The sequence below is a fragment of the Molossus molossus genome, unplaced genomic scaffold (assembly GCF_014108415.1).
Source record: "Molossus molossus isolate mMolMol1 unplaced genomic scaffold, mMolMol1.p scaffold_m16_p_21, whole genome shotgun sequence".
Classification (NCBI taxonomy): domain Eukaryota; kingdom Metazoa; phylum Chordata; class Mammalia; order Chiroptera; family Molossidae; genus Molossus; species Molossus molossus.
Genome location: NW_023425357.1, coordinates 7443619 through 7461374, shown reverse-complemented (window position 1 = coordinate 7461374; position 17756 = coordinate 7443619). Strand labels below are relative to the sequence as shown.

At 54.0% G+C, this 17756-nt stretch overlaps 1 protein-coding gene across 1 annotated transcript; it reads right to left on the bottom strand.

The window, feature by feature from the left end:
* Positions 1-10840: 10840 nt before the first annotated feature.
* NTN5 (netrin 5) lies at positions 10841-16290 on the bottom strand. The gene is made up of 6 exons (XM_036275007.1): positions 15655-16290; positions 12754-12942; positions 12465-12614; positions 12045-12098; positions 11751-11831; positions 10841-11277 (listed from the first exon to the last, which is right to left on the bottom strand). Exons 1-6 carry the CDS (start codon positions 16283-16285, stop codon positions 10841-10843), a joined length of 1542 nt encoding a protein of 513 aa, XP_036130900.1. The 5' UTR covers positions 16286-16290.
* Between the last annotated feature and the right edge of the window lie 1466 nt (positions 16291-17756).

Here is a 17756-nt window from a genome sequence, read left to right as displayed (position 1 = left end):
GGAAGGGGGGGTGCTTAAGGTGGAGCCGGGAGAGGCTCCCCGAGTCTGCGTGCTCAGAGCCCTGGCCCCCGTAGGACCCAGGGTCCCCCAGCTGTCGGAGACCCAGGCTGGAGCCGACACCAGCGCCGGCAGCCCCCTCCCAGTGCTCCCCTCCGGCCTCCGCCAGGGGCTGCCTTAACTCGGGCTGGGGGATCCCCTGGGAACCTGGGGTGTGGTGAGGGCTGCTGACCGGGAGGGGGAGGCAGAGACCTGGAGAGGGAGAGAGAGGTGCGGAGGAGGAGCCAGGAAGGCCCAGGCGAGAGAGCCGGAGGTGAGGTCCGGGAATGTGGAGGCTCCGGCAGGGAAGGGGAGCCTGAAATAGACGCGGAGAGACTTGGGGGGGGGGGATGGGAGGACAAGAGACAGGCACATACACGCTCTGAGCGAGAGAGATTGATAGAGGCAGAGACCCAGAACGAGAGAGGGAAAGGATGAGAGAGACAGACACAGAGACACTTACAGATAGAAGCAGAGAAATACCCATGGGCAGGGTAGAAATGGAGAAACAAGCTGCCAGGCAGGAGGGGGTAGGGAGACAGAAACAGAAAAGAGCTCAGTGGGCAGGTGTGGCCCAGTGGTTGTGCACTGACCCAGGCACCTAGAGGTCCGCGGTCAGGGCACAGGCCCTGGTGTCGGCTGGATCCCCAGTAGGGGGCGTGCAGGAGGCAGCCATGGATGTTTCTTCTTGATGTTTCTATTTCTCCCTTTCCCTTCCTCTCTGAAATCAATAAAAACATATTTAAAAAAAAGAAAAGAGCCCTGGCCGGTTTGGCTCAGCGGTTAGAGCATTGGCCTGCGGTCTGGAGAGACCCGAGTTCGGTTCCCGCTAAGGGCACGTGCCTCGGTTGCAGTTTGTCCCCGGCCTTGGTGGCAGCCACTCGATGTGTCCCTTTCACGTCGATGTTTCTCTCTCTCTCTCTCTCTCCCCCTCTCTCTCCCTCCGACTCTATCTGAACAAAATATCGAAAAACGTCCTTGAGTGAGGATAAAAGAGAAAAAAAGAATAAACAAAACGTACTGTTCTAAAAAAGAAAAGAAAAGAGAAAGACAGAGGGGCACAGCAAACACTAAAGAGACACAGAGACATAGACACACTCCTAGAGACCAGGAGAGGAGAAAGAGGCCAGACACACATGCGCATCTGTAAACAGAGATCCTCATGAAGAGAAAGAGGTCTCAACGGGGAGGAACGAATGGCAGAGACAGAGACCCAGAAACAGACAAGCTGACATTAAGGGAGTCAGGAAGAGGCGTTCAGGGATACATCATTGGACATGGACATTTCAGGACCTGGAGGTGCAGGAGACAGAGACACCCAGAAAGCGCAGAAATGGAGAGAAAGCACACGAAAGGTGTGTATTGATTATCCATTGCCGCAACCCAAATTACCCTACAATTTACTGGCTTAAAGCAACAAACATTTGTTGTCTTACAGCTTCGGAGGGTTGGGAGTTTTGGAGCAGACTACTGAGTGGTTCTGGCTCGGGGTCTCTCGTGAGAGTGCAGTGAGCTATGGGCCGGGACTGCAGTCATCTGTGGGCTGGAAGATCCACTTCCGCGCTCACCTTCGTGGCGGTGGGCAGGAGGTCTCAGCTCCTCATGCATGAGCCTTTCCACAGGGCTGCTTGAGTGTCTTCACAACATGGCTGCCTGCTTCCCCCAGCGTGAGCAATTGGGAAGGGGGGGGGGTGTCTTGTGTGACCTAATCTCCAAAGTCACACACAATCACTTCATCAGAAAAGAGTCACTAAGTCCAGCCCACCCTCAAAGGGAGAGAGATGAGGCTCCTCCCCTGGACGGGAAGAGTATCAAAATTTGTGGGCTTATTTAGAAACCATGCTGGTGGGGACAGGAAGAGGGAGGCAGAGCAATAGAGAGACACAGCTTTCCAGACCCGCGAGGCTTAGAGGTTGGTGAGACAGGGACTCAGAAATGTGTCAGAGAGACAGAGGGTGCTATGGAGACAGGGGAAAGAGACAAGACACGTGAAACTACTAACAAGGCTGATGGTGATGATGATGACGATGAAAACAGCTGGCACCAACTGCACACCAGGCCAAATTCTGAGAGTTTCTGTGAACCGCTCTGTAGTCCTCACAGCTGTCCTGTGAAGCGGAGGCTGTTATCCCATTTTACAGCTGGGGAAACCAAGTCAGAGGGCATACGTGATTTGCCCAGTTGCACTTCGGAAGTGGTAGAGCAGGGAAGAAAACATAGCGAAGATGTATGTGCAGAGAAGTGTGGGAAGGGGCAGAGACCCACAGAAGGATCCAGCTCTGAGGAGATATTTCTCCATCAGAAGAAATAGCAGCTGCCCTGACTGCGAATTTCCTGGGTTCTGGGCCTTCATTTCAACCCTTGGAGCTGCCCCATTGGGGGGGGGGTAGTATTAGTCCCATTATACAGATAAAACATTGAGGCTTAGAGAGGGAAGTGACGTGCTCAAGATGTAGTGGGTTGAATGGGCATCCCCCCCCAAAAAAATATATGTCCACCAATAGTTTGTGAATGGACCTTATTTGGCAAAGGATCTTTGCAGATGTAATTAAGCTAATTAATGACCTTGAGATAGATCGCCCTACATTATCCAGGGGGACCCTAAATCTAGTGACACGGGTCCTTATAAGAGAAAGGCAGAAGGGAATTTGAGACACAGTGTTGTGAAGACACAGTTTGGGTGATGCAGCCACAAGCCAAGGGACGCCAGGAATCACCAAAAGCTGGACGATGCCTGGAGGATCCTAGGGCCTTCAGCGGGACTATGGCCCTGCCAACACCTTGATTTCGAACTTCTGGCCTCATAACTATAAGAGAATAAATTTATGTTATTTTAAGCCACATAGTTTGTAGTAATTTTTTTTGGTATGTGCCCCTAGTGGCAACCAAACCCGGGACTCTGGTCTGCAGGCCGACACTCCAACCGCTGAGCCAAACCGGCCAGGGCAGTTTGTAGTAATTTATACAGCAGCCAACCCCAGAGATGGGAGAAAATAATAAGGAAAACATGGAGCTCCTCAGAGGCAGAGACAATGAAGGAACCAGATACATGGGGGTCAAAGACAGATGAACTGACACTGCGGGAAGAGCAGGATCTACCTAAAATGTAGTCCTCTTCCTCCAGGAAGCCCTCCCTGACCTCCAGGGTCAATGGCTGCTGTGGACATTTTCAATGCCTCGGGCTACCTGTGTTAGAGCACAGATTTCACTAGAGGGCAACTGTGACCTCTTGTGCCTTCCGTTGAAGGCACAGGTCTAAACCATCTGCCTGGGAGACACTAGAATCGTCTGCAAGATCCAGTGAGGGCCCTATCTCCTCCAGGACGTCTTCCCAGATCTCCCAGGCTGGGCCCTGTGCTGCCACCACTTTTACACATTACCAGAGGCAACTGCATCTCGGTCTCTCCCCTTCCCCACCCTCCCAGACTGAAAGTCCCACCAGGGCAAGTCCGGCTCTGACTCAGGTCTTGGTCCCATTTCCCAGGGTGACCTCAGGAGAATGTTGAAGAAATCACTAAATGAGTAAATGAAGTAAAATATAGTGACTGTCCTTTAGAAATGGGTAAAAAAATATATATTATTTTTGTATGGGGGTTAAGAGGAAGGCTTCCCGGTGTAGGCGTATTTTCCTCTCTTTCTGTTCCCATCCACCTGGCCCAGGCTCAGACTTACTTCTCCCACCAGTGTCCTCCCCACAGAGTTATAGTTAAGAAGTAGCGCCCTGGCCAGTTTGGCTCAGCGGTTAGAGCGTTGACCCGCGGACCAGAGTCCCAGGTTCATTTCCCGCTAAGGGCACGTACTTCGGTTGCAGTTTGTCCCCGGCCCTGGTTGGGGTCATGTGTGTTGTGACCAGTTGATGAGTCTCTCTCACATAGATGTTTGTCTTTCTCTCTCTCTTCCTCCCTCTCTCCCTCCCACTCTATCTGAAGATAAATGCGAAAAAAAAAAAAAAAAGAAGTAGCAGAGCAGGGAAGTGGCACAGGGCCCAGCCTGGGAGATCAGGGAAGACTTCCTGGAGGAGGTGAGGCCCTCATTCCCCCTTCAGTCTCCCTGCCCCTCCAGTCTACCCTCCACAGACCACAGAGTAGTCTTTACACATCTAGAGTTGAGCCTGCCTCTCCCTAGTCATAGCTACCCGATAGCTCCCAGCAACCTTGGACAAAGTTTCCACCCCTAAGCCTTTCTTGTCATGATCAAATCTTTCTTCCGTCCTTCAAGACCTACCTCAGATGTCAATTGCTCTGAAGGAAGTTACCTGGCCTCTGGGCTGGGTTCAAGGCCTTCTCTGGACTCTTCCAGTGAGCTGATCCACCTCAATGACTGTCCACATCGCTGTTTCTCACACAGGGCTGACTTTCCCTCCCCTGCTCATAGACCTCCCATGGCTCCTCAGTGCCCCTGAGAAAAATCACAGGCCCTCAGCCTGGCCCTAGAGGACCCCCATGATCTGGACACCACCAGTCCCCAGCCTCATCTCTCTTCTTGGACCACACCAGGCTCCTTGGCCTCAAAACCTTTGTAAAGACAGTTGGTTGCCTTTAACTGGGGCTCTTTTCCAGTTCTCTGCTGGGCAAATTGCTACTCAGACTCTTCTGCACTTTGGGAGTCTACTCTTGCAGGGAGCCATCCGCCAAGCTGAGGTGGGCAGGGCCTCCTCCGAGCGCAGGAAGCCACCTGCGCCGCCTCCATTATGGTGCACAGACAGCCTGGGCTCAATGCCCGGGACAGGGAACCGCCAGGCCGGAAGTGGGTCCCAGATGTGGATTTCACGCCTATTCGTCTCGGGCGCTGGGAACAAAGGTTGGGTCATAAGGAACATATGGGGCTTGCCCGCTCCTCGCTTTCATCTCCTACCTTCCCAGCCCCTGGGTGGCAGGCGGTAGGGCCAGGACTGTCCAGGCCTGGGTGGTTCCCACAGCCCCGCTTGGCCTCTTCACCCCTCTTTCCGTGCTCTCAACTCCTACTTCCGTGGGGAGTCCAGCAAAATCCTTTTGATCTATGTTCTAGCATTCTGGGCTCTCCTTTTCTGCGGGAGACATGGCCCCTGCGTGTTTAAATAATAACAACAAACTCAAATGGGTTTTACTCTGTGCCAGGCACTGTGCTAAGCCCATCACATGCATATATTAACTCAATTAATCTTCACAATATGCCCTATGAGTTAATTCCTATTATCATCACCATCATCCCCATTTTATAGAGGAGAAAACGGAGGGACAGGGAGGGATTTGAGCCCAGGCAGTCGGGCTCCAGAGTGTATGATCTTCATGAAAATGGTCTCTAGGGCAGTACCATCAGTAGAACTTTCTGCGATGGTGGAAATGTTCTGTATCTACTCTGTCCAGTATGCTAATCACCAGTGGCTTGGAATGTGGCTAAAGTGACCAAGGAACTAAATTTTACATTTTATTTCATTCTAATTCATTTAAACGGAAGTGTGGCTACTGTATTGGACAGCTCAGCTCTAGAGACCTAAGTTTGAGTGCCAGCTACTTGCTGCGTGATGGTTGCTGACTCCTCACCTCCCTGAGCTACTTTCTTCATTGAAGAGGTGGTTAAAAATTCTGGCCAATTCCCTGGCCAGTTTGGCTCAGAGGTTGGAGCATCGGCCTGCGGACCAATGAGTGGCGGGTTTGATTCCAATCAAGAGCATGTACCTCAGTTGCAGTTCAGTCCCCAGCCCTGGTCAGAGTTATGCGGGAGGCAACCAGTCGATGTGTCTCTCTCACATCGATGTTTCTCTCTCTCTCCGCCCTCTCTCTCCCTCCCACTCTGTCTGAAAATAAATGGAAAAATATCCTCGGGTGAGGATTTAAAAAAAAAAGAAGAATTCTGGCCAAGCCCAGCTGATGTTGCTCAGTTGGTTGAGTATAGTCTATTGCACGAAGAGATCACAGGTTCGATTCCCGATCAGGGCGCGTGCCCAGGTTGTGGGCTCGATCCCCAGTAGGGGGTGTGCAGGAGGCGGCTGATGAATGTTTCTCTTTCACTAATGTTCCCATCTCTCCCTCTCCCTTTCTTTCTCTCTAAAATCAATAAAAAAATATTTAAAAAAAAAATTCTGACCAAACCCAAACACATCTGGGTTTAAATCCCTGCCCTCATCTCAAGGTGAAGTCCCCCTGGGAGCCTCAATTCCTTTATCTGTATAATGGGAATAATCATAGGACCAGCCTATTTATTCAACAAATATTTATTGCCCTGGCCAGTTTGGCTCAGGGGTTAGAGTGTCGGCCTGTGGTCCGGAGAGACCCGGGTTCGGTTCCCGCTAAGGGCACGTACTTCGATTGCAGTTTGTCCCCGGCTCTGGTTGGTCGTGCGGGTGGCAGCCACTCGATGTGTCCCTTTCACGTCGATGTTTCTCTCTCTCTCTCTTCCTCTCTCTCCCTCCCACTCTATCTGTACAAAAGATGGAAAAATGTCCTCGGGTGAGGATTAAAAAAAAAAAAAAATTTATTGAGTACCTATTCTGTTCTAGAGGCTGTGATAACAGTATGGAACCAAGCAGACCCAAATCCACGGTCAGGGAAGCCGAAGGTGGGATGGAATGTCATAGCCAGCCATGAACTACTTAAAATCTTAGCCGTTTTTTCCCCTGGAAATGCCAAAAAGCTGCTTGGCTGAGCACCTCATGATGTCATAGTATAATCTGGATTCTGATTGGCTGAGAGTCTGACATAAACCCTGTAAACTAATTTTCCTAAATATCTTTTTTCTTCTCTTTTTGTTATCAAAACACCCTATTTTCCCTGGCCGGTGTGGCTCAGATGGTTGGAGTGTCATCCCGTGCACCAGTAGGTCACGGGTTTGATTCCCAGTCAGGGCATGTATCTAGACTATGGGTTTGATTCCCAGTCGGGGCACATACAAGAGGCAACCAATCAGTGTACCTCACTCACATCAATGTTTCTCTCTGTCTCTCTCCCTCCCTCTCTAAAATCAATTTTAAAAACTAACATTAAAAAAAAAAACCACCCTGGCCACTTTGGCTCAGCGGTTAGAGTGTCGGCCCGCAGACCAGAGGGTTCCGGGTTCGGTTCCTGCTAAGGGCACATACCTCGGTTGCAGTTTGTCCCCGGCCCCGGTTAGGGTCGTGTGGGTGGCAACCAGTCAATGTGTCTTTCTCACATCGATGTTTCTCTGTCTCTTCCTCCCTCTCTCCCTCCCACGCTATCTGAAAATAAATGCAAAAAAAAAAGTCCTCAGGTGAGGATAAAAAAAAACCTATTTAATTGGGTCCAAGATAGCCCCACATTAAAGACTATGTTCCAGTCCTCTCTTGCAGCTAGGTGTGGTCATGTGACTAACTTCTGGACAGTGAGAACAGGACTGTACAGCCACTTTTGGAAAACAGCCTTATAAGTCAGTTGTGTGGGCCTTTTAGTCTTTTTTCTTTGCCTTTCTTCCTTCTGCTGCATGGATACAGACGTGATGGCTGGAGCACTATCTGCCATCTTGGAGCATGATGACAAGGACCATCCTAAAGATGGAGTGGAGAGGAAAACTAGAAGGCTCTTAGTAGCTTGACTACCTCCAGACCTCTTCTGTGCAAGAGAGAAATTAATTTGTCTTGTTTAAACCACAGTTACTTGGGGTTTACCATGATTCCTAATAATATGGATGTTTGAGACATCATTTCAGGTTCAGTAAGGTTGCAAGTTAGGCCATTCATTGATCAGTTTTTCAACACATATTTATTGAGCATATACTGTGTGTCATACACCTTTCTAGATACCAGGGATACAACCATGAACAAAACAAAACCCCTGCTCCCTTGGAGCTCACATTCTAGTGGAAGAAATAGAAAAATGCTAAACAAAAAGATGAATATTTAATATATCAGCTGGTGATAAGTGCTAAAATAAATAAAGCAGGATGAAAGAATAAGAATGATTGGAAGGAACTTCTATTTAGTTAAGGGGGTCAGGGTCAGTCTCTCTGATGCTGTAAAATTTGAACAAAGCCATGTGGTAGAAAATTCTAGTGCTCATCCATATCCTGTTGTGGTAGGCAGAATATGGCCCCCCAAGATATCTACACTTGAATTTTTGGAACTGGTGAATATGTGACCTTACATAGTAAAAGGGACTTTGCAGAAGTGATGAAGATTAAGGATCTTGAGATGGGAAGATTATTCTGGATGATCTGGGTGGGTCTCATCAAATCACATTGGTCTTTTTAAATTATTATTATTATTTTTAATTGATTATAGAGAGAGAGGAAGGGAGAGGGAGAGAGAGATAGAAACATCGATGAGAGAGCATCAGTGTGCCGCCTCCTGCATGCCCCTCACTGGGGATCAGGCCCACAACCTGGGCATGTGCCCTAACCAGGAATTGAACCAGTGATCTCTTGGTGCATGGGTCGACGCTCAACCACTGAGCCACACTGACCAGGCAAATGACATTGGTCTTTAAAAGCAATGACCTTTTCCCAGGTGTGGTCAAAAAAAGATGTGAGGACAAAGAAGAGTAAGGAGAAATTTGAAGTGTGAAAGGAACTTGATGTACCATTGATGGCTTTGAAGATGGAAGATGGGGCATGAACCAAGGAATGCAGGTGGCCTCTATAAGCTGGAAATGAAAAAGAAACATTGTCCCTTCTGACCTTAGAAAAGCAAGATAATACATTTGCATTTCAGCTGCTGAGTTTGTGGTAATTTGTTATGGCAGCAATGAAAACATACACTCTTTCAGTGCACATGAGACAATTCTACTTCCTCACACTCATGCAAATGGATGGAACCATGTGAACAATTATGACCAATGAGTTGTGAGTGAACGGTCCTGAGTCATTCCTAGGCCAAAGTACTGATTTCTTGTGCGGGACCTTTCACAGTAATCAATGATGTCATGGGTTACAGTGACAAGAGTAGATGCCTCTCAGCCTGGGTCCTTGAATGACTGGAAAATTGCTCCTTGCTGACTTGCATGAGACATGGACATGAGTAATAAATCAATATTTATTGTGTCATGCCAACAGAGCTAGCCTAACCTGACTAATGTGAAGTATGAGAACTAACTTACTGTTATATGAGGAAATGTATCTCAGGAAGAGAGAGCAGCAAGTGCAAAGGGTTTGGTATAGAGTGTGCTTGGTTTTTTAAAGGAACAGGAAGGCGGCCAGTGTGGCTACTGAGGTGTAAATGAGGGGGAGTGTAGGAGATGAGGTCAGTTATGTGGTGGGAATAGACCATGTAGGGCCTTGTAGGGCAGGGCAAGGATTTTGGATTCTATTCTGAAAGAGATGGGAAGCCATTCAAGAGTTTTGAGCATAACACTGGCATGATGTGACTTGGGTTTTTAAAGGCATTATCCTGGCTTCTATGTGAAGAAGACACTAAGTGGGTAGAGGGGAGACCAGTGTGGAAACCGCTGTAATAATCCAGGCGAACAGTGGTGGTGGCTTAGACCAAGGTGGTAGCAGTGGAAGTGGTAAAAATGGGTGAATCATGAACATACTTAGTAGATAGTATTACAGGATTTGCTGATGAACTGGACATGAGTGTGGATTGTGGGGTGAATGCCCAATTGAACTGGCTTTGATAGAGGATGAAAAGGACCAAGATAAGGAATATAGAGTTTTTTTTCTGGAACAGAGAACTGTTCTTAGAAACTGCCCAAGACTCCTAAGTCCTGCTTCAGAGATGCCCCCACCCCGATCCCACTGGAGGCCAGAGGCAAGCTTCCTCAGATATAGGATATTGTTGGTAGCTTGGGGGTCAAACAGTCACCTCCTGGAGTCTATTTCATACCCTTTTTAGTCTTGTCAGGAGCATACCCAGAACACTTGTTAGCTGGAGGGCCCCCTGTTTTTATAACATCATGGCCCACCTTGACTCCCCATTGGTTGAGAGGCCACTTTTCTCTCAAGGAAAGAACAAGGTTGTTCCTTAAGCCCAAATGGACCTCAAGTCGTGTCTCTTCTTCTGAGACTTTCTCAAAGGATTCTCTTAGTGACTCTCCGGCAAAGGTCACCCAGATTGAAATTGTGTTATTGATTGTAAGTGCAGGGGGCAGAGGTCAGGGTGGCAAAGAAGGTCCTAGGCCATGACAGCTTCCCATTCCATAGTACTCACTGCTTCCAGACTTTTCAGCCCCATCCCTCTGGCCTATAGGTACCCAGCTGTTGGGTAGGACAGAATTCTGCTTAGCACCAAGTGATGTCATACGACTCTGTGGCTTGCGATTGGCTCTTCTCTCAGGAAAGGGCTGAGGCTGTGCTTCAAGACTCGGTGTATCCTACTCCAAACCTTTGTCAGGTATTTTTTCAAATTCCCTTTATCCCTTCTCGGAGACCAACCATCCTGGGGCCCCTCTGGAACTGAAAGTTCCTAAAGCTGGAACTTTCTGGAAATCTGGCACTGCTATCCTGAAAAGGCATATTCCCGCCCTTTCCAGCCGCTGTCCCTTACCCACTGGCTTTTGCCCAACCATTAGGCAACCCAATCATTAGACCGGCCCTTCGTGACGTCATATCAGCTCTTTCTTCGGATTGGCCATTTTGTCAAGGAGCGGTCGCCATACTTGGGCTCTGCAGATTTACTCGAGGCCTTCTTCATTTGCCCGTCAGAAACCCTACCAGCACAGTTCAGAGGTCTGTAGCCAAAATTCCTCAAGGTTTAAAACTTTATTGAGGGGACTAGCTAACCAGGACTCGGGCCAAATGTCCTAGCCAGAGACCGAAGGCCCTGCTTGCAGTTTGCCGCCTGTAGTTAACAGGCCATCCGCCTGCGTGGTGCTGGCGCAGGCTAGTGACGTCAGGGGCTCCGCGGCGTCCGATTGGCTCGCTAAGGGACGCGCGGTCAAGGTAAAAGACTCTGCTCACGCTCACTTCCAAGTGCACTGGTTGGCTTTTGAGGCCGCCCAGCTCCGGCTCTGGTGCTCGGCCCGGGGCTCGGGGTTGGAGGCTGCAGGCCCCGGCAGCCCCCAGCTCGCTCCTCCTGCTGCAGCCGCCGCAGAGGCCTGGCCCAGCGAGGCCTCCAGGGAAGTGCGAGGCCGTGGCGGTCGAGGACCAGGCGCGCGGGGTCGGGGCCGCCCGCCGCGCTGCCCAGCAACAGGTAGTCGGTGCCGGGCTGCAGGCGTAGGCAGCCACAGGCTAGGTCTGCGCCGGGCACCCAGGCCTCCTGGCCACCGCGGCGCACGGGCCATGCTCGCTGCTTGTACACGGCCAGCACATGCAAGGCCAGCCGCCGCCAAGCCGGGCCTACCACCTCAGACACCAGCACCTGCGCGTGGAGAACTGAGGGGAGGAAAGATGTCAGGCCTGGTGGCGGGGAGCCTCCAGGGTTCCGTGGGTCAGGCCTGACGGGGAAGGGCCCGGGACTCTGTGGGAATCGGGCTGAGGCTCAGACATGGGTTCTTGAAGGGAGGCAGAGAGGGGTTTAGGTAGGCAAGACAAGGCAAGGGCCTGTTCCATTCAACCAGTTCTTTCTCCTTCCATCCCCAGGAGGCCACCTCCCTCTCTTAGATGTGTCAAGGCCAGGAACATAGGGAAAGAGGAGACGTAGGAGGGGAGGGAACACCCCCTTTCCACTACCCCTACCCCCTAATTGTCTTCTGTTGCATTAGGTCCTGTATCAGGAAGGGACCTTTGGAGTCTTAACACCCCTTCCCGTGTAAGATGAGAAAATGAAGGCCAGAGAAGGGGGTGGCATGGAGGCAGTTATCTGGGTACCTGTGCAGCCGCCAGCCCTTTTTCTCCCCACCACTCACCATAGTCCTGTTGGCAGTACCTCCGAAGGCTCATGTGTACCCTGGTGTCCGAGATATTGCAGTAGTTGTGACACTGAGGGTCTGGGGAGGGTCAGGCTGTCTGCAGTGGGCTCCTGAAGCCTGGACCACAGCGTTCTGTCCCTGCCCATCCCCGGATTCCATCTTGATGGACAGCTGGGGTACTGGACAACTGGGCTCAGTGGGCCACCCCTGTATCCCCACTGGGGGCAGGGGGTGATCAGCTCATCCCCAATCCCTCTTGCTGGCAGGGATTTCCACCTTAGCCTGTCTTACCTGAACTGGAAGCACTAGAGATCGTAGCAAGGGTGGTTGTTGCCTCCGGAATTCCTATGAGGCCAAAGGAGAACTTTAACCTTACTTCCTGCCACTCCCCCCACCCCCCAGGAATCCAGACATCCATCTGTTCCCTTAAGGCACAAGAGGGCAAGCACCCTTTGCCCTTCTCCCCAGGATCTGAGTCTTGATCCCTAGCCTTTTCCAGGGATCTGCACCCCCAGCCCTCTCCTCCCTCAGATTGAGGAGCCTTTTCCAAGGAGATTGGAATTCCAGTTCTCACTTCCCCCAAGAACCCAGAGTCCAACCTCCAGCCTCTAGCTCCCACCCCAGAGACCCAGCCCTCATCACGCTTGTCCACTGGAGATCTGTGATGTCTCATTCCAACCCCGCGTGGGACTGTGGCCCTTCAGGACTCACGCTGGCAGGGCATCCTGGGGGAGCGGCTCTGCTGGTAGCCAGGGCCACAGCGGTTGCACCTCAGGCCGGTGACCCCTAACTTGCAGGAGCATTGCCCGCTGGTCTGGTTGCAGGTGCCACCCGTCGCCCCAATAGGGTGGCACTGGCAGGCTATATGAAGAGAGGGTCTGGGATATGGGGTGTCTGGGCCCTAGATGCTCCTTCTCAATTCCCCAACCCCTCCTCCCTCAGACCCAGGTGTCTGGTCCTTCCTCCTTTCCACTTAGGCTGGACTTCAGACTGCACTCACCCCTGCAGGCCTTACGACTGGTGAGAGGCTGGCTAGGGTCCCTCCAGAACCCTGGCTGGCAGTAGTGGCAGTGCCGCCCAGCTGTGTGGTGGCGGCATCGCTCGCAGACACCCCCACTCCGGCCTCCCGACAGCCGGAACAACTCGGAGTTGAACCGACAGCGTCGGGCGTGCTGGTTGCAGGAACAGGCTAGGAGCACGATGGAGCACATCAGACCCAGGCTTTCTGTCTCCTGTCCAGCTTTCCCTCTGCTGCCCTCAGGAAATAGACTGTGGGCACCTAGTTAAGCCTGGGTCTCGGAACCTCCTCATTCTCATCTTTAAAATGAGGGCACTGGACAAGAGCCGGCCAAGCCCAAGGGGACTGGTGAACCCCGATCGTGGGAAACCAGGGGGCTTAGAGAAGAGTGGCAGCTTTGGGCGTGGGCTACGGAGTCAGAACTTGCGTGTTCGTGTCCTACTGTGTTCCTTGGGCATATGACATCTCCTTTTTGTAGCTCAGCTTTCTTTGCTGTAAAATGGCATCTGTAATACCTGCTTTATGAGGCTTAAATGAAACCCAGTAGATATAAAGCGCTTGACACGGGGCCTGGCACGGAGCATGTACCTGCACGTTGAGAGCCTCCACATGCCAGGTGCCAGGGACCATGTGCTGAGTGCCTGGGGTGCTGCATTCTCACAGCAGCTCTGTGAGGCTAGTGCTGTCATCATCCCCGTTATACAGATGTGAAAACTGAGGCACAGAGAGGTGAAGGCACCTGCCCAAGGTAGCTCAGCTAAGGGGTGGCCAGAAGCGGAATTGGAACCCAGGCCTTCTGGCTCCAGAGTCTGCTCGTAGCAACCCCACTTCAGTGCTTCTCGTCTAGCTCACAGGATCCTGTGAGGATTGTGTACATTGTCTTGGGAGCATTGATCAGGTTTTCTGCGGCAGTGGCTTTTGAATCTTACTGTTTATCAGCATCACCAGGGAAACGTTGAAAGAGCACAACACAGAGGGCTTGTGCCGGGTCCAGGGACCTGTATTTCTAGCAAGCATCCCAGAGTGAGATGCTGATGCAGGGGGTTCGTGGACCACCCCTTGGAGAGACGGAAGGAGTTTTGGACTCCAGGACTCCAAGAGGTTTGAGAGGCCTGGACTGGCAGGTCCTAAAGACCCAGAGGAGTAGTGGGAAGGTCATCAGGGAGCTGAAGTAGCTGTGACCCTGCCCCTCTGAGCCTTGGTTTCCTTCCTGTTCAGTGGGGATCTCAGTTGGAGACGGCAGTGCTATTCACATTGTCCCTGGGTGAGTAGTGGCCTTTGGATTCTTTCTGACCTGAGGGCGATCACGTCACCTACTCCCCTCCGCCTACTCAGATGGGAGAGGGGCTCAGGCCACCACTTCTGCAGAGCCTGAAGCTTCCCCACAGGAGTTATTCTCACCCCGACCGCCTGGACCCTTCTCCGGCACAACACTGTTGGTCGCCTACTCAGGTTCGGAGGGCAGTGCCCAGCAGTCCAGGGGCGGGGGTGGGGATTCTCAGAGGGACAGTCTCCCCTGCTCCCAGGTTCTTCCCAGGCCCAGGATGAGCCCGCTGCACCCCCAAGCCATGTTAGTCTCCCCTCCCTCACTCCCCTGAGGGGTCGTCAGATCTGGCTGGTAGGAGGTGGTGCAGGCAGAGGGTCAGGGAGGACCCAGGCAGGATGAGGATAGAGTGGGGAGCCAAGGACAATGGGATCGTCTGTAAGTTAGTTGAAGAAATAGAGGGGAAAAGGGCAAAGAACATGGGAGGTAGAGGGAAGGAAGTCCCGGGGATTGGAGTAAGAGTGTGTGTGTCTTGATGCCTTGGTCTGTGTCTATGTGTATTTGTCGATGGAGTGGAGTCACCCCCCAGCGCCTAACAAACACACTCAGACCCTCTAGCAAGGGCTGCAGGCTGGAGGTGGGAGGAGGAGGAGGGATGTCTGTGAGGAGGGGCTTCTGGGGGGACGGGGAAGGGCCAGACTCTGGAAGCTGCAGTCTGGGAGCACCGGATGGCCTGGGGGAGGGCCCTTGCAGGCAGTGAGCCTTAGCACAAGTGATGTGGGCCTCCCTTCCTTATCCGGGGAATGGGGACATTGCAGAGACTCAGGAGGCTCCTCCTTTATGCCAGGGATCCCGAGGCTTTGTTCTAAGGACAGCGCACTGCCACCTGTGAAGGAAGTGCTCCCCCACACGCCCGTCACAGGTGAGGAAATGGAGGCAGAGGGAGGGCAGGTCGCTTGCTGGGATCACACAGCCCGTGGACAGGAGCTGCTCGAGCCCGGCAGTCTGAGAACACCTAGTGTAAGACCGTCCGGCAGGAGCTCCGCAAGGACAAACCAGGACCCCTGAGCTCAGATGCGGCCCTGCCACTTACTGGCTGTGTGTCCTTGTGCAAGAGACCTCCCAGCTCCAGCCTCAGTCTCCTCGTCTGTAAGATGGGCCTGATGACAGCACCTGCCGGCGCGTGGCAGGCAATGGCCACTATGGGTTTAATGAATAAGTCCTTCCCCCTGTGAGGTCAGTCTGATGAATCAGGTGGTCCAGCTGCCCTGTTCCCTACAACCACTCAGTAAGTATCACAAGGGCACCGAGCCAGGCCCTGAGCTGGACGCTCGGAAAATGCCACTCATGTCACCGTCACAGTGATCACGTGTCAGGGAGAGACAGGAGCCCCTAATGGGCAGGTCAGCAGCTGGAAGTGTAGGGCAGCAGAGGTGTGGGGCAGGAGGCGAGGGGCTTCGGGGGCAGGTGAAGAGGGGACCCGGCTGGAGAACAGTGAGGGGAGAAGCAAGGAGCAGGTAGCCTCGGGGTGGGAGAGAACGTCTTGCCCCTTAGGGACAAAGGACCAGAGTGATGGGGCCTGGTGGTGGGTGGGGGGGAGAGCAGGACCCAGGACTCACGTAGGCAAGGGTGGGGGTGCCAGGGTGTGGCGGGCCGCCAGGGCCAGTCTCGGTGGGATGGGCGGCAGCTCTCGCACCCCGGGCCAGTGGTGTGATGGCGGCAGCGGCAGCGGGGGGGCCGGGCCCGGGCAGCGCAGCGGGCGGCATGGCCGTGGCACTGGCAACGTCCTCTCACTCCAGCTGCTGCCAGCCCCGCCCGGCCCCCAAACTCCATTCGGAGGTGACTGGCCACCACACTGGCCTTAGAGCCCGGTGGGGCACGAAAGGTCACTTTTTCGGGGCCCCCTAAGGCCCCAGGCCAGGCGGGTCTGCGCCACAGTGATCTCCAGGGACCTCCTGTGGCCCAGGCGGCCGACAGGACCAGAGCTGGGGGTCCTGGGGTGCAGAAGCGCAGGCTGACAGACGTCAGGAGGAAGGAGCCACCGAGGGCCAGGGTCAGGCTGCCATTGCAGGTGGCCCTGGGGCTGACCTCGGTCCCTGTGGAGAAGGTGCAGACCTGGGGACAGGAGGCCGCCATTCCGGCCAGCTGGGTCACTGGTGGGAGGCAGAAGCGGGGGCGACCCCCTGGATGGTAGCATGGGTCTGAGGTGGCCTGGCTCAGGAGGAACAAGAGGGCGAAGGTCACGGACATGGTCCCAGCAGGGGCAAATACCTGCAGAGGACAGGAGTGGCAGGGTTGAGGGCCTCGGGCTGTCCCCCAGTGTCAGCCTCCGCCAGGCTCCCCAGGCCCCCTGAGGACCCCAGCATTCCACCCCCAGCCCTGCCAAGCCCCCTCCCGGCTGCTTCTAAGCGAGGAAAATAGTTCCATCTGGGGAGAATTACTGTTTACACAACCCAAAGGGGAAAGAACGCAAGCAAAATCAAGAATTTTGCCTGAACTAATCCGTAGCTTAACACCCCAGAGCGATCTGTCGGTGCGGAGGGGCAGGGGCCCTGGGGAGAGGGCAAGGGGGCAGGTGGCGAACCTGAGGGAGGGCACCAAGGGTGGGGTCAGAGCTGGCCGGGGAGGGGGATTGAGCAATGGGTGAAGCTCTGAGACAAAGGAATAGAGAAAGGGACAGGCCCAGCCAGCAGACAGACGGGGAGAGGCAAGCCTAGGGGAGGGCCAGGCACGGAGAAAGCCACGAGGAGAGAAGACACCAGGGGAGGCCAGGAGGCCCGGCGGATAGTGGCTGGGCACCCCGAGTCCACAGGAGTAGGGGGACAGGTGCCCAGGGAGCCTAAGGACAGACAGACGGGCTGACTGGCTGGTGGGCTGGGAGGCATCTGGGATCAGGAGAACAGACAGCCCGGCAGGCCGGGGCCTGGCCTGTGGAAAGGGGAGGGGGGAGGGGCCGGGGCTGGGGCGGGCGATCAGAAGCGGGAGGCCAGGCCCCGGCCCACGGGGATCAGCGTGGCAGAGCGGAGGCCCTTTCCCACGTGGTGCCCTAACCTTGTTCTCCACACCCGGGGCACGGAGGGGATTATCACCAGACCACTGGGCCTCCCTGCCACCCACCCCCAGCCTCGGCTGCCCTTAACTCTTTCCCCCCCAGGCGCAAAGCCCAGAACCGTGCTGAGGAAGAGGACCGGGACGGGTGGGGCTGGAAGCCCGGTCGCCCTGGGGCTGGGAAGTGGGTGCAGAAAGCCTGCGGGCTGGGGAAGGCGGGTGCTAGGCTCCCCTTCGCGCTGCAGGTGGGAGGACCTGTGCCGGGGTTTCGGAGGACTTTCTGTGGTCTCAGCCCCAAGTCTGCCACCCTAGGCCTCAGGGTCCAGGGACCTGGGCCTCCACATTCTCCTCTGATCCTGAGGTCCCCAGAGCAGATGGGGGAACAGATGTTGGGGGTGGCGGGTGTTGAGGGAGGAGGGAGAGAGGCAGGACAGGGCAGAGCCAGAGGCCAGAGGGCCCAAGGTGGCCAGAAGTCCAGACGTCCAGGATGGCTGAGCTAGGAAGGACTCGGTGCTGACATGCCCCCCCCCCCTCCCAGGGCCCGCAGCCCCCAATAAGGAACTCACTCAGGTCTGGGGACCTCGGAGTTTCGTTGGGCCCCACTGCCCAGTGCCCTGGCTCAGAACCTGGACCCGGGCTGAGAGTCTGTGAGGACCTGGGGGTGCAGGTGGGG